Genomic DNA, 13,318 nt, shown 5'->3' on the forward strand with positions numbered 1-13,318 from the left:
TTTGGTGAGTTTTAGGGTTAAACTCAATTGAAAAGGATGATGGAGCCTTAATATGATTTTTGGATTTTAATGGAAAATAGAAAAAGAGTGTTTTTTGGGCCCACTGACAGCATGTATGCCTAAATTATCTTCTGCTGTGAGCATACAATAATTTCTTAGTTAACACCAAACTCTTAAATAGAACTTTGATCTACGACAAATTAGATTTTGACCTGAGACATACAAAAAAAAAAAAAAACCTAACGCCTAACAAAAGGTTGGGAAATAAGTAAACCATGGTTATTGAATCGCGATGGTTTGACTCTTGGCTCTTGGGATTATATACAAGGGAGAAGAGAATATTTTTTTATTTTTTATTTTTTTTGGTTGTCCACGGTATCTCCCAGTCCAACAGGCCAAGAACTAATCCGTCGCGTATCAGAGCCCCATTTAAGAGTCTGCTGCTGGCCAATGGATTACTGCATGCACAAGACGAGATTCGAACCCCCGACACTTACTTAAGCGGACGAATGAACTGACCACTCAGAGAATATTATATGATAATAAAGCAATTTGATCATCAGATATAAGGACCCTAAAAAATTATGCTTCTTTTTCTTAATTGCCGGACAATATTTAACAAATCTACTACCATTTTATGAAAAATTTGGTGAGAGTAAAATAAAAGGGAAAACCTATGAGCCTATGATACAAAGGTGCCCAGTGGTGGCTGATCTTGTTGGCACCACTTGGGTGATAGAAGAGTAATAATGTCTAACCAAGAAATGCTATACACTTAAGGAGAAGAAGCAGATTTTCTTTCTTTCTCTGCCTTTACATGAAATAGCTCAAAGATCTCGTTCTCCTTGATCCACCTTCTCCATAAAGGTCGTTCCATTGAAGTAGCTCGTTCATATTCAACGAATCTGACGAGAAGCTCGCACACACCTGCAACGACGACGACATAGATCAAGACAAAACGTCGGCCGCAAAAATATGTAACTGGATCTGAGTTCCTCACAATGCTGCTTCATATGTGGAATGTCTTAACATACCTGTTCTTGTGCATATCTCAAATCATCCATCTTTAAGGAACGGACATCAGCACTGCTACATAATCCAGGTAAAGGTCTGTTCTCGGCCAATGCTACACTTCTCTCCTGAAACAATGTTAATGAATTAATAGTTTTGAATTTGACATGGTGCAGTCAAACTAGGATTATTGTTCATTTCAAAAGAATTAGACAGAATTCAAACAATGTTAATGTAGTAGTATGTATGAACTTACTTCCTTTTCCTTTTCCAAGATCTCTCTTATTGGGCAATAAGCTGCTGTTACACAGAGATTCTGCAACCAAAACAGAAATCACAATGAAAATGAGAATCTTTCAAGCAGAACCAGGTACTATCTTATCTAGCAAATGAGAATGAGTGCAGAAGAGAAGACCTTTAGGTCACTCCCCGAATATCCATCAGTCATATTTGCTATTTCTTCCAAATGAACATCCGGTGCCAAATCTTCTTTTGCTAAGATGACTCTCAGAATTTTTTCCCTGTTTGGAGCATCTGGCAAATTAACCATAAATCTGCATGTTTGAAGATGAAAGACCAGCAATTAGTACACAACCTGTAAAATCTTATATATAGAATAACAAGAGCTTTTCTTCAATGGGACAAAATATACTTTGGTCCTTGATGATCCAAGGTTCCCTATGAATCATAGCCATTGAAATTTTGAGCCAATGGCTGAAGTTAGCACTTACAATAGGATATTAAAATAGTATGTTTACCTTCTTGGAAGCCTCCTAATAACAGCCTCATCAAGATCAAAGGGCCTATTTGTAGCAGCGAGAACAAGTACACGCTCTTTATCTTTTGTTCGCAGACCATCCCAATTCATCATGAACTCATTCTTCATTTTACGCATAGTCTCATGTTCGCCAGGAGTTTCACGTCTTCCTAACATACTGTCGACCTGACACACATAAAAAAAGATTAAACCAGGAAAAAATACAGAGAAAGATAACAGAAAAGGAATACACATAAATGCGATGCTAACCTCATCGACAAAAATAACACTTGGGGCAATCTTGCTGGCTAGAGAAAAGACAGCTTTGACATATTTTTCTCCTTCCCCAAACCACTGGAAAAAAAATTCCATGTCACCACAGCACAAAATAGAAAATTTCAACAAAAAGAATTCCCATTTCAAAACATTAAAACCTTTGAAGTAATGCTAGACATTGAAATGTTAATAAAGTTGGCTCCAGCCTCGGTTGCTACAGCCTTCGCAAGCATTGTCTTTCCAGTACCAGGGGGGCCAAAGAGCAGTATTCCCTTGCAGGGCTACACCAAAGTAATTGCAATGAGATGCTATAATACAGGTCAAAATCTGCTTGAAAATGGACGACATACAAAAGTGTAATATTGACAGAAAAGAAAGTCCCCACCTTAGCCAACTGTCCTTTGCTAAAGAGTTCAGGTCTCTGTAGAGGAAGCATGACCAACTCCTTCAAGGTGTCCTTCACGTTTTCTAAAGCGCCAATATCATCAAAAGTGACCCCAATATCACTTGGAGGAATCACATCAGCAAGCAGTTTTTTCTCAAATTCATTCTCAGTAACCACATCCTAGCAAAATGGGGAGGGGAAAAAAGAAAAACAACAATAAATATTAAGAATTGAAGAATAGTCCCCATATATTTCAGTAAAGAACCACCATCGAAACAAGTAATTGAAGTTCCATCTAAAAAATATGTTTACAAGGCAACATGTTTACGAGGCTACGATGCAAAATTCAATTACAGTTGGCCATGGGTGCTGAAGATTTTATTCAAACAGTAACAGGGACAACAAAAGAGATGAAAATCAGCGATTAGATTACCTTAAGCGATTTCTTTGAATTCTTGTTTTCACCTTCAATGCCCTGCAGAATGTTCAGCCCATACTTAAGGCTGAACCAATAAATGTAAAATAAGTGTTACAAGATGAATTGAAGTTAATATAAAATGTAAAATAGTGTTTACAGGTGAACTTAAGTTCACATAATTCTATTTGTTTTACTGCTTAATTTTCATAGGGTCAGTAGGAGGGAGATATATAAAAATTATTAGAACAACCTTTCTGCAGATATCACAAGCTTACAGTCTTTGACAGAACCCTCAGCCGAATGCATAAAATGGTGACTTATAGCCCAGCCAATGATTTTTTCCACACCTAGTATAAAGAAGGAAAAGATATCATTGGTAGCTCGCATAAATATCAATATTTCCATGTATAGTGGGATAATTAGTTCATTCAAACTTCACAAACACTAACTTTCTGCTGTTAGAGCTTGATCTTTGATGCAGAGTGTCTCAAGTTCAGGACATTCCAGTCCAATTCGGTTGAGAACCTGAAATCACGTAAGAATCTTACATGTTTGTCAAATAGAAATACCATTGCAAGACAATAAAACTATCATGGTGTCTGAGAAACCATCGTCAAGTAGATCATTTTATTTTTTGCAGAGAAAGTTCATTTATTTAACAGCAATTCTATGCCATATTAAGAATTAGAAGTTTACAAAACCCAAAAGTACAAGCTATTAATGACCAAGATGGGTAAAAAAGGAAGAAATGCCTCATAATAAACTTTTAAGATGACTAATGAGAGAAAAATGTTGATCCTACATGCAGATGGAAAAAAAAAAACAAAACAGATGTAGATGATGCAACAATTATCATAACATATCATCACAAGACTCACTGTTCGAATGCTGACAGTGTTGGATTGAGCCTTCATAGTCTCAATATCTCGTTCCAACTGCTGCTTCCAATCAGAAAGCAAAAGCTCATCCTGTACAAGTTTGGAAATAAAATTGAATACGTGAAATGTAAATAGTAACAATATAAATTGCACAATTAAATTCATCTAACAAGTGATACCTCAGGAAGTTGTATTGGCACCCTATTCGGAAAAAGGCGAGTAAGTTGCTTTACTGCTTTGGGACTTTCTTTGCTCCTATCAAGCAATCTAGTGAACTTATCCTAAACAAGGACACGTGGTAATATTGTAGTACATTAGTAAGTAATCCTTTGTGCTGCAACAATGTAGGACCAGCACCGCTGTGGCCTATGGCTACACATAAAATCATGTTTACAAAGAAAGGAAGACAAGAAATCCTCCTAACAAAACTTCCCAACATGAAAGCAAATATAGAAATAAACCACACAAAAGAAACCATGTTTACCATAAAATAGCATTGCACACTTTGTAACATTTCACTAAGGTATTTCCTGTAAGCCTATTAGTGGATTAGGCTACATTTTAGCCACTCACCCAACCAAATGTTGCATTTTTTAATCATGCCAAAGCTCAAGAAAACCAACCATTAACCAAACAAAGCAATTAATTGTTCAGTAAAACATTTGTCACAGATTTGAAAATGGTTTAATTTGTCACACCAATGACACCTAGTAATAGTGCATATAAAGTAGTGCGAGTATTTAATCATTTCCATATCATGACTACGTGAATCAAGATACATCGACGAAAGGCTAATATTATTTTACCGGGAAAGAAAGATCAAGTAATGCCGCTGGATTGCCCCCAAGCTTTGTTAACAGAATGCCAGCATGTGTGGTCTGGAAACATAAAGATTGAGCCATCAAAGTCAGAAGAAATATATTCTCAAAACTCATAAGTTAGCTAACATAATACAATAATCAAACAGCACCTTGTCCTTTCGACTATCGAGCTGAGTATGTGAGCCAATTACAACAACATTTTGTGGTAAGCTTTCAAGTTTACTCTTCAAAATGTCTGAATTACCAATGATCGCCTTCTCAATATCTTTAATGAAAACAACTAGTGCAGCACTTTTACTCTGATTGGAGACAACCTATACACGCAATTAAAAAAATCAGTGAAGGATGCTATCGTCTTACAATCTCAGGTAAGAGCCAAGACAATTATTGGAAAATTTAGCAGTAAGGCCACCTCAAAAATATCATTAACTGCGATCTTGTCAAAGTCATCTCCTCCAGAACCATCCCGCAGTAACTGATTAGCTGCAATATAAATCATCAATGAATTTTAAACACAAATATAGCATAAAAATGACAATACTTGCCAAAGAAACACCAAATAGACAAAGAGAATCACCGGAACAAAAGTATCCGCGATCGCCTTCACAAAGGCCTCCAAGATCATTGCCATCTGGAATTGATCTATCGAACCTAACCCCAATTTTTGAAGACCCATTATCTTCAAATGCAAGGAGAATTCTGCCACGGGAGCCATGGCTTGGCCCTCTGCAAATATAGTGAAAGTATATAAAAGAATTCTTAGTTTCCAGGGAGCACAAAAGTTGACCACCCAACCCTCACCCCCCCAACCCCCAAAAAAATAATCTCTCAAAAGAAGTAATAGCATAGTACTTAACTAGAACATATTTACACCAAGTTCTTAGAAGTTTTTTCGTTTTTTTACCCCCTTCTCCCTCAAGGCGTATATATACATTATTGCATAGCAAAATTTCTTTTAGAATATAGGGAATTGACACAAATAGAAGTTTCATTAGCAATGTAAACAGAAAACTGCATAAAGATATGGAAACAAAAATGAATATTGTAGCAAAGCTGACTAGTCTCTCTGCAAAGCATAAATGGAAACTACAATGAAAGCATGAAACATATCCATCGCCAGAGCACAAGAAAGAAGCCATAAACACAATTCTTTCACAAAGTACACTACATCCACTAAGCTACAAGCAAAATACACAGGGAGATAGAGAAAGGTAAAACCTAAACCTCTGAATTGGAAAAAGAAAAAAATTGACAGTGAATTTAAAAAAAAAAAACTATTAAAATGCTGCCAAAGAGGAGCTTCTAGTTCATGAGTATTTCCCTCATACACAAAGAAAAAGAGGGAAAATATTATAATAATTCTTCCATTACACAAATTACCTAGTTTGTGGCGATGAGGGTGAATGAATGTGACCAATAAATTTTACTCGATCACCTGCAATATATATATAAGAACAAATACATTAAATGTTTTAAAATTCTTCATATGAAAATTATGAAATGATACGATGTCATGCTGCAGATAGTACTCGGTTGCGTGGAAATAACAGCATACCATTTTTAAGAATAGTGGCTTTTGAAGACCCGACATTAGTCTCTAGCTTCACCCACCCTGGAGAACAGAATGTGGATCCACCAATAATTTGACCATCAACACTAGAGACTAGTTTAGAGACTGATTTCTTGTGCTGTGATGTGGAAACCTGAGTACTTCTCTTAGCAACTGCAGGTGTTCTTTCAGGCTTTGCACTTTCTTTAGCATTGTGCACTTCTGTTAATGATGTGCCCTGGGAAGAACAAATTGTTATTGGAAACAATTATTATTAATGCACTTTAATGCAATTTAGTAAGAAACCATCTGAGGAGAACCAAGAAAAATTCAGGAAAGATAATGAAGCATGGAAGAGTCATATAATTATCCTAGAGAACATCTATATAGTCGAAACATACACCAGATAGCAAAAGAGAATCCACAATTAGTAGGCTGGCAGAAAAATGCTTAGCAAGTGCCTTGGACAAAGTTTCCTGGTATATTTCGGAGCCTGCACAAGAATCATATAGAACTAAATCACTCTCCATTACTTAAAAGGGAAAACATAAGTATAAATAAGTATGACAGACTACCTGCGGGACCAGATAATAATATCCGTGGGGACACTGAAGAGAGGTTTGAAGCATATTTTCCAAAGCCTTTGCTTTTCAGATGCATATAAGTAGAAGCAATCAAAACATTCTTTGTCGTATCACTGAAACAATAGAAAACCTCATGATCAGTCACAAATAGAACTTCAATCCAGAAAGAATATTAATGTATCAACAGCTTATATGTAATCTAATTATAAACAAAATAGAGGTACCTTTTAGTTAAGGTCCAATCAAATTAGAGACTAATTAATTGCAAAATAGAAATTGTTTGCACCTTAGATAATATGGGAAAGTTTCAAAAGACACATCAATATCTTCATGACTAAGAATTCCTTGTTTCAAACTGTCCTTAAGTGCTTGCTGCTTAGAAGATGCCAATCCTGTCGGGGAATCAAGATACTTAAGAAGTAGTTCTCTTAACTCACTTTTCTCTTCAGATATCTTGTAAATATTATCTAATTCAGGACAAGGGCCAGCAAACATCCGCAGCAATGGTCGTAACTGATCACTACCCCCACTTGTCTTCCCAACATCTGCATTCAGAGTAGAACTTGCCATGCCATCAACATTAGAATTTTTCTCAACAGTTGTAGAGGATGCAGGAACAGTTTTCTCAGCGGAAAAAACTCCTGCTGGTTCATTAATGCTGGTACCATCCTTCACTGTATTATCTGGAATGCCATCCTCATTGCCAGGAGATAATGATGAAACCCCAGCAGTTTGTTGGACATTATTGCAAGTTTTACCAGCAGGTGTGATGAGTGATATATCTTTGTGAACATTAGACAAAGAGGCCAACATCGATGCTCCATCAACAGTTGAAGGGTCACTAGATCTAGCTTCAATCTGCATTCCTCTTATTAGATCACTTTGGGCTTCTAAAATACTCAGAGAAGGCACACCAGTAGTAGCATTAATATCAGTGAGCTGCTGACATATCTAAATTCAACACTAAGGTACCCAATAAATATCCACATAAAACAGTCTATATTGAACAGGTTTCCTTGTGAAGTCAACACAAAACAAGCACAAAAGGAAGGAGATAACAAGAACTAAAAGGTTAAAGGGATAATTTTTTCCAAGTATGGCACAATGATGCTTGAAACATGGGAAAGGATACATATATCACATAAGCATGCTTGCCATAAATGTTGAAGACCACCTCATCACCTCCGCTCAAAACCACTCGGGCATTCTTTCGATACATCTTGCCATTAACTTGAACAGTACCTTTACTCCCTGTGATTTCTAGTAACGCAAAAGATGAACCACCATGCTATGCAGAGATAAAATCACAATAGAGGTCAGTAATAATAACAACAACAACAACAATATAACTTCTTCAGTTCAGAAATTTTCAAACCTGTCAAATATATCCATAAAAAATATTCATTCTTTCTAATACATCTCACCAAATATCTAAAATATACATTTTCAGTTGGAGATGGATTCTTTTCCACAACAAAGCTGTACAAATGACAGGAAATTATACCTCAATGTGGCTCAACTTGCACAAAACATTACTAACAGCTGGATCTTTAAGCCACAAATGGCACTGACGGCCTTGACCCACAGTGAACAGAGGTTCACACAAGGTGAGATGAGGATTCTGAAGAACCATGAGTAACAAAAGAAGATTAATTCCAAACCTACAACATTACAACAAGGAATAGCAGAGCTCTAATAAGAAGACAGAACCAAAGTCCACATCCCAGTTGCGTTCATTTCAAGCCAGTAACAAACAGAAGATACCCCCAAGTAAGTGTCTTTGTGTGTGTATGTGTATGAGAGAGAGAGAGAGAGAGAGAGAGAGAGAGAGATCAAACCCCTTAACTTTTGACATTCTGGAAATTGGAAATAATAACAATGGCAAGTACATATGATATGAATGAATGCACATGTAGAATAGGGGGGGCATCCACACCCCATGATATCGAAGTGCCCTAAGGGAGGAATTGGGCTGAACTTGCCAAACAATGCAGTTAGCTTCATCATCATTCATCCCGCAGCTGTCACCAGACTAAAAAGAAGACAAATGTCACTTTTCTAACAAGGCAACATCTGCAAACCACAATACTTTTGTACTAACATGAGCACTGTAGGCAGATGACTGAGTACAACATCCATTCTGGTCAAAGGATGTTAGTCCTAACACAAAAATTGCTTCATTGCAGACAACTGAGTACAACTGAGTGTTGACTCTTCCTTCAGCTAACACACAAGAATTCTCATACTGGCATAAGCAGCATTTTGACCTTTAGCTTTCTTTCACCTCCCATCCTCTTAAGGACCTCAATCACTCTATTAGCACACCCACCAATGATGACACAAACACACTACTCTACGCAAGTCCCAAGATGCCAAAGATCAAACTAAGAACATGCAAATAGTGAGACAAAACAATACAATCAAGAGCATACAGATGCTGAAACTAAAAGAACTACCGGATTAAGAACATGCAAAAAGAATGAACTAAAGAATCAAGAACATGCAGCGAGTGAAACAAAGCATAAACCTCTGAGCACTGAGAGATAAGCATCCCCCAAGTGACCTTCGGTCCTGCCATGGCAGAATTAGCGGAGCGTTTCTTTGAACGAGGAAGCTCATCTACGGCGGCGGCGGCGGTGGCGGCGCCAGCCACCTCGGTCTTGTCGGCTTCTTTGGCGTCCAAAGACTCCGGCAAGGCCATGACCACCTCTTCAACAGGCGGAGAAGGAGACTTGTCTGCATCGCAAACGTTCACAACCTCCTTCAACGAACTCGTATCTTGCAGATCAGAGGAACGTAGGTCCGAGTCACCAGATCCATTCCCAGATTCGTTGGCAGCATCGAGAATCTCCTCAGAGGGAAGAACAACTGATGCGGCGTCCTGGGTCACCTAGAAGTTTCATAACAAGGTCGTGAATTTCACCGAAATTCAGATACCCATTTGAGAGATGAAGGAGTTTACGTTGAAATCGAATTGCGGGGTCGCGGGAAATTCAGTAAAGACGGTACCTTTGATCGTTTAGCGTTGGGAGAAGAAGGCGAAGGAAGAGAGCGCTTGGAGGAAGAAGACGAGACGGAAGAGCTGCGTCTGGTTTCGACCATGATTACGACGGTGACGGTGACGGTGACGGCGGCTGTCGGAGATTCCCTTCTGTTGGTTTCTCTGATCCGAACAGAGTTCGCCGAATGAAAAGAGAATCGGAGAGAGAAAGAACGAAAGAGGTTTGTGACTCTGTCTCTGAATAATTGTAGCAGATCCCCTTATCAAGCTTTGTGTTCTTGATTTTATACGTAGAAAAATTGAAAATCATCATCATAATAATAAATCACGTAAAGAAGTTAAATTATTACAAATTCCAATAATAATGATGATATATTAAATATTATTATAATGGATAATTCTCACCACTCTACTTTAATATTTTATTGCTATTGCTATTGACTAATAATACAAGACTACAGAAAAAAACATTAACTAATTAATACTTTCTTTTGTCTTATATTTAAATTAACGTTAAATAATTCTTATTTGTTGCATTAAAAATATTAGTTTTATTATTTTTCTTTATTTATTTGCTCGCACTGGTTAATTAAAATAATTGAGAGGTCAAGTAGGAAAGGGTTGTTTGTGAATGTGAAGCAATGAGCAGAAGAGAAATAAATAAATAAATAAATAAAATAAAAGAAAGATCCAAGAACAAGAAGTAGTAGGTTGTGTTAGTGAGTTTGTTGGAGCGTTGTGTGAAAACCTGGAAGGATAGTAGCACATCATTAGCAAATAAACAGTTAATATTTTTAGTGAAAAATAAAAAATTAACTATCCTTAATTTAAATGTAAATAAATATACAAGAAAAATATTGATTAACTAATATTTCTTATAATTTATTTTTAATGCGCTATATTTTACATGTGTGTTTAATTACGTAATACTATATGGCTAAGAAATATTATCATTTTTTGCTAACATTTAACCAGCAATAATTTATATCTATATTTACAGACATTTTGCATACAAGAAATATATAATTTATACTTATATTTACTAAAATTTTGCGCATATGAATTAAATACCGTTTGTACACATGAATTAATATAATTTATACCCATATTTTTTTAGAATTTGTACACATGAATTAATAAAATGATAATTTAGTGTTTGTGTTAACTAAATGATAACCAAAAATACTAAAAAATAAAAAATTTCCTGTCCTCAAGAGTTTTTCACAAAAATAACTGCTTTTGATATTAATCAGAAAAATAATTATTCAAAAAAAATATAATTATACCACTGTATCAAATATTTTATATTCTCAATACATTAAAATTAAACTCTATTTCTTGTATGATAAACTATTTTAGTACTATATCTTAAGTCATGTCCTATTAGAATATGTTGAATCACTTGTTTAAAATTTTAATTTGAAAAAAGAATTACATACTGCAAAAATATGGGACAAAATTCTGATATTCTAATCCCAAGTGATGAATTTTGTTTATGTGGAAAATTGTTCCCATATACAAGTGGATATGAAAAAGTGTAAACACGCACAGCTGTGGGTGTGTGTGATAGTGAGTGGTGCGGCCACCCTGAAGTATTAGGGGTATGTTGGTCAAGTCAACTAGTAATACTATGATCTAATCTAATATTCTAATGTATGCTTAGTAATAATCAAATTTATGCCAAGATATATAAATGGATTTCATTACATAGCTGTCCACTTCCCAAATATGTTGATACTGATTTGTTTTTATTTATTTCCTTCCTTCCATTCAGATGCCAATCCTCCACGTCTATATCCTCCTAACTCCTAAGTCTTAACTCAACCACATGTATTATATTATGCCAAAAATATTAATAACCTACCACTAATTTCTCTTCTTGTATGTTTCTACAAAGTAAAGATAAAACAACATCTAATTTTAACAAATGATATAGATGCATATTGGATTCATATATTTGTTAAAGAATATTCTTTAATGAATGATATCAAAGGTATTTAAAAAATTATATTACTAAAAAGCTATTTAGAATAAACAAGAATTTGCTTGATATAACTTAAAAAGTATTATAAACTCATTTGGTCTATTCAAACAAATTGATTCAATTGGTAAATCTGTTAAAAAGAGAAGTGAATAGTAAATACTTTCTACTGATGATACAAATTTTCATGAATAATTATCTTAACTTTTAAGATCTATTTTTTTTATATATAAATGATATTAATATTTTAGTATTATGTGCTTTGGATTGTTTTTTTAGTAAAAAAAATATTTTTTTAATAAAATAATTTTATTTAATTTAAAATCTATTTGAATACGTCTTTTAAAAAAATCATTTTTATTAAAAAAATAAATTATTTGTATTTTCTAAAAGCTAACAATACATTATTTAAAAAAAAACAAAAACAAAAGACATTTTTAATATTTAAAGAGTTAGTTTGGATTAACTTTTAAAGAAAGTACTTATTTGTTCATCTTTTAAAAAAAATATTTTTTAAACAGACAAAAAATATTTTATATTTGAATAGATTTTTTAAAAATTTTTAAATATTAAAAATGTTTTTATTTTTACCTTTTTTTAAAAACAAGGTATTGTTAGTTAAAAAAAATAATGTACTTCTTTTTTTAATAAAAATATTTTTTTAAGACGTATTGAAATAGATTTTAAATTGAATAAAAATACTTTATTTTTAAAAAAATATTTTTTTATTCAAAAAATAAATTTAAACTAATACAAAATTTTTTTAAAAAAGTTTATTTAAATATAAAATAATTTTTATCTGTTAAAAATATATTTTTTTAAAAGCCAATCTAAAGTAACTTTATATCTAAGTATAAAGAATTGAATAAATATTTTTATCAATTTTGAACTATTTGTTCGAAGACAAAGTGATTTTTCACTCTTCGAAAATTTATAACGGATTTCTAACTATCAAAATAATTAGTTTAAATGACTCTTTTTGCAAAATTATTCTTGTTATTCAATTAAGCAATCTCCAACACATTAACCGTTTATCTATTTATAAAGATCGTTTAAACTAATAATTTGAATTATTATTTTATTAGAGATCAGTTAAAAATTTTTAAATTATATAAAAACACTTTATCTTTCAAACAAGATTGAAAAGAACATTTATTCTGTCGATAATTAGATAAAAAAAAATTTCTTTTTTTTGGTATAAAGTTAATTTTTTATTTTTTTTTTGTTTCTCACGGTATCCCTTAACTCAACAAGTTAAGGACTAATCCGTTGCGGTACTAAACTCTGTTTAAAAATTTATCGCTAATGAGTTAATTACTAGACCAACTAACTTGGTTAGTTAATTTTCTATTTACAATTTTGCATATGTGGTTGTTGACTCATCCAAGTTGTTGTTGACTCATCAAAGTTGGGCTGTGAATGATGAGCTCGTACAAATTAAAACTGCAAAAGAGCATTGGGCCGACATCCGAAAGAATAAAAGAAGCGGTTGGAAAAGGTGCCACCCAACCAACTTGCTCTTCATGGATGGACTTATATATAAACGAGCTATATTAGAATATAAAATAATATATGTTGATTTTTAGTATTTTGTAAGACGTAAGTTGTTACCAAATATGTTTAGGACAGTGATTTTGTCGGTTTTTCAATGGATAAT

At 33.9% G+C, this 13,318-nt stretch overlaps 1 protein-coding gene across 3 annotated transcripts; it reads right to left on the minus strand.

Moving 5' to 3' along the window:
- Positions 1-229: 229 nt before the first annotated feature.
- On the minus strand, positions 230-9,946 carry LOC130933025 (uncharacterized). 3 transcript variants are annotated; one of them, XM_057862518.1, is made up of 26 exons: positions 9,689-9,946; positions 9,207-9,569; positions 8,184-8,300; positions 7,812-7,967; positions 6,966-7,630; positions 6,671-6,792; positions 6,497-6,588; positions 6,102-6,333; positions 5,927-5,981; positions 5,124-5,272; positions 4,959-5,029; positions 4,696-4,860; positions 4,532-4,603; positions 3,905-4,006; positions 3,726-3,815; positions 3,297-3,372; positions 3,098-3,194; positions 2,863-2,932; positions 2,430-2,609; positions 2,203-2,325; positions 2,039-2,122; positions 1,770-1,954; positions 1,427-1,565; positions 1,268-1,327; positions 1,035-1,139; positions 230-927 (listed from the first exon to the last, which is right to left on the minus strand). In XM_057862518.1, the coding sequence occupies exons 1-26, from the start codon at positions 9,779-9,781 to the stop codon at positions 814-816; spliced, it is 3,777 nt and encodes a 1,258-aa protein (XP_057718501.1). In that variant the 5' UTR covers positions 9,782-9,946; the 3' UTR covers positions 230-813. The 3 variants fall into 3 exon arrangements, with proteins under 3 accessions (XP_057718501.1, XP_057718502.1, XP_057718503.1); XM_057862519.1 differs by having other exon boundaries at positions 9,207-9,560; positions 9,689-9,940; XM_057862520.1 differs by lacking the exon at positions 9,689-9,946 and having other exon boundaries at positions 8,184-8,340; positions 9,207-9,518.
- Positions 9,947-13,318: the final 3,372 nt, after the last annotated feature.

The sequence above is a fragment of the Arachis stenosperma genome, chromosome 6 (assembly GCF_014773155.1).
Source record: "Arachis stenosperma cultivar V10309 chromosome 6, arast.V10309.gnm1.PFL2, whole genome shotgun sequence".
NCBI classification, from domain to species: domain Eukaryota; kingdom Viridiplantae; phylum Streptophyta; class Magnoliopsida; order Fabales; family Fabaceae; genus Arachis; species Arachis stenosperma.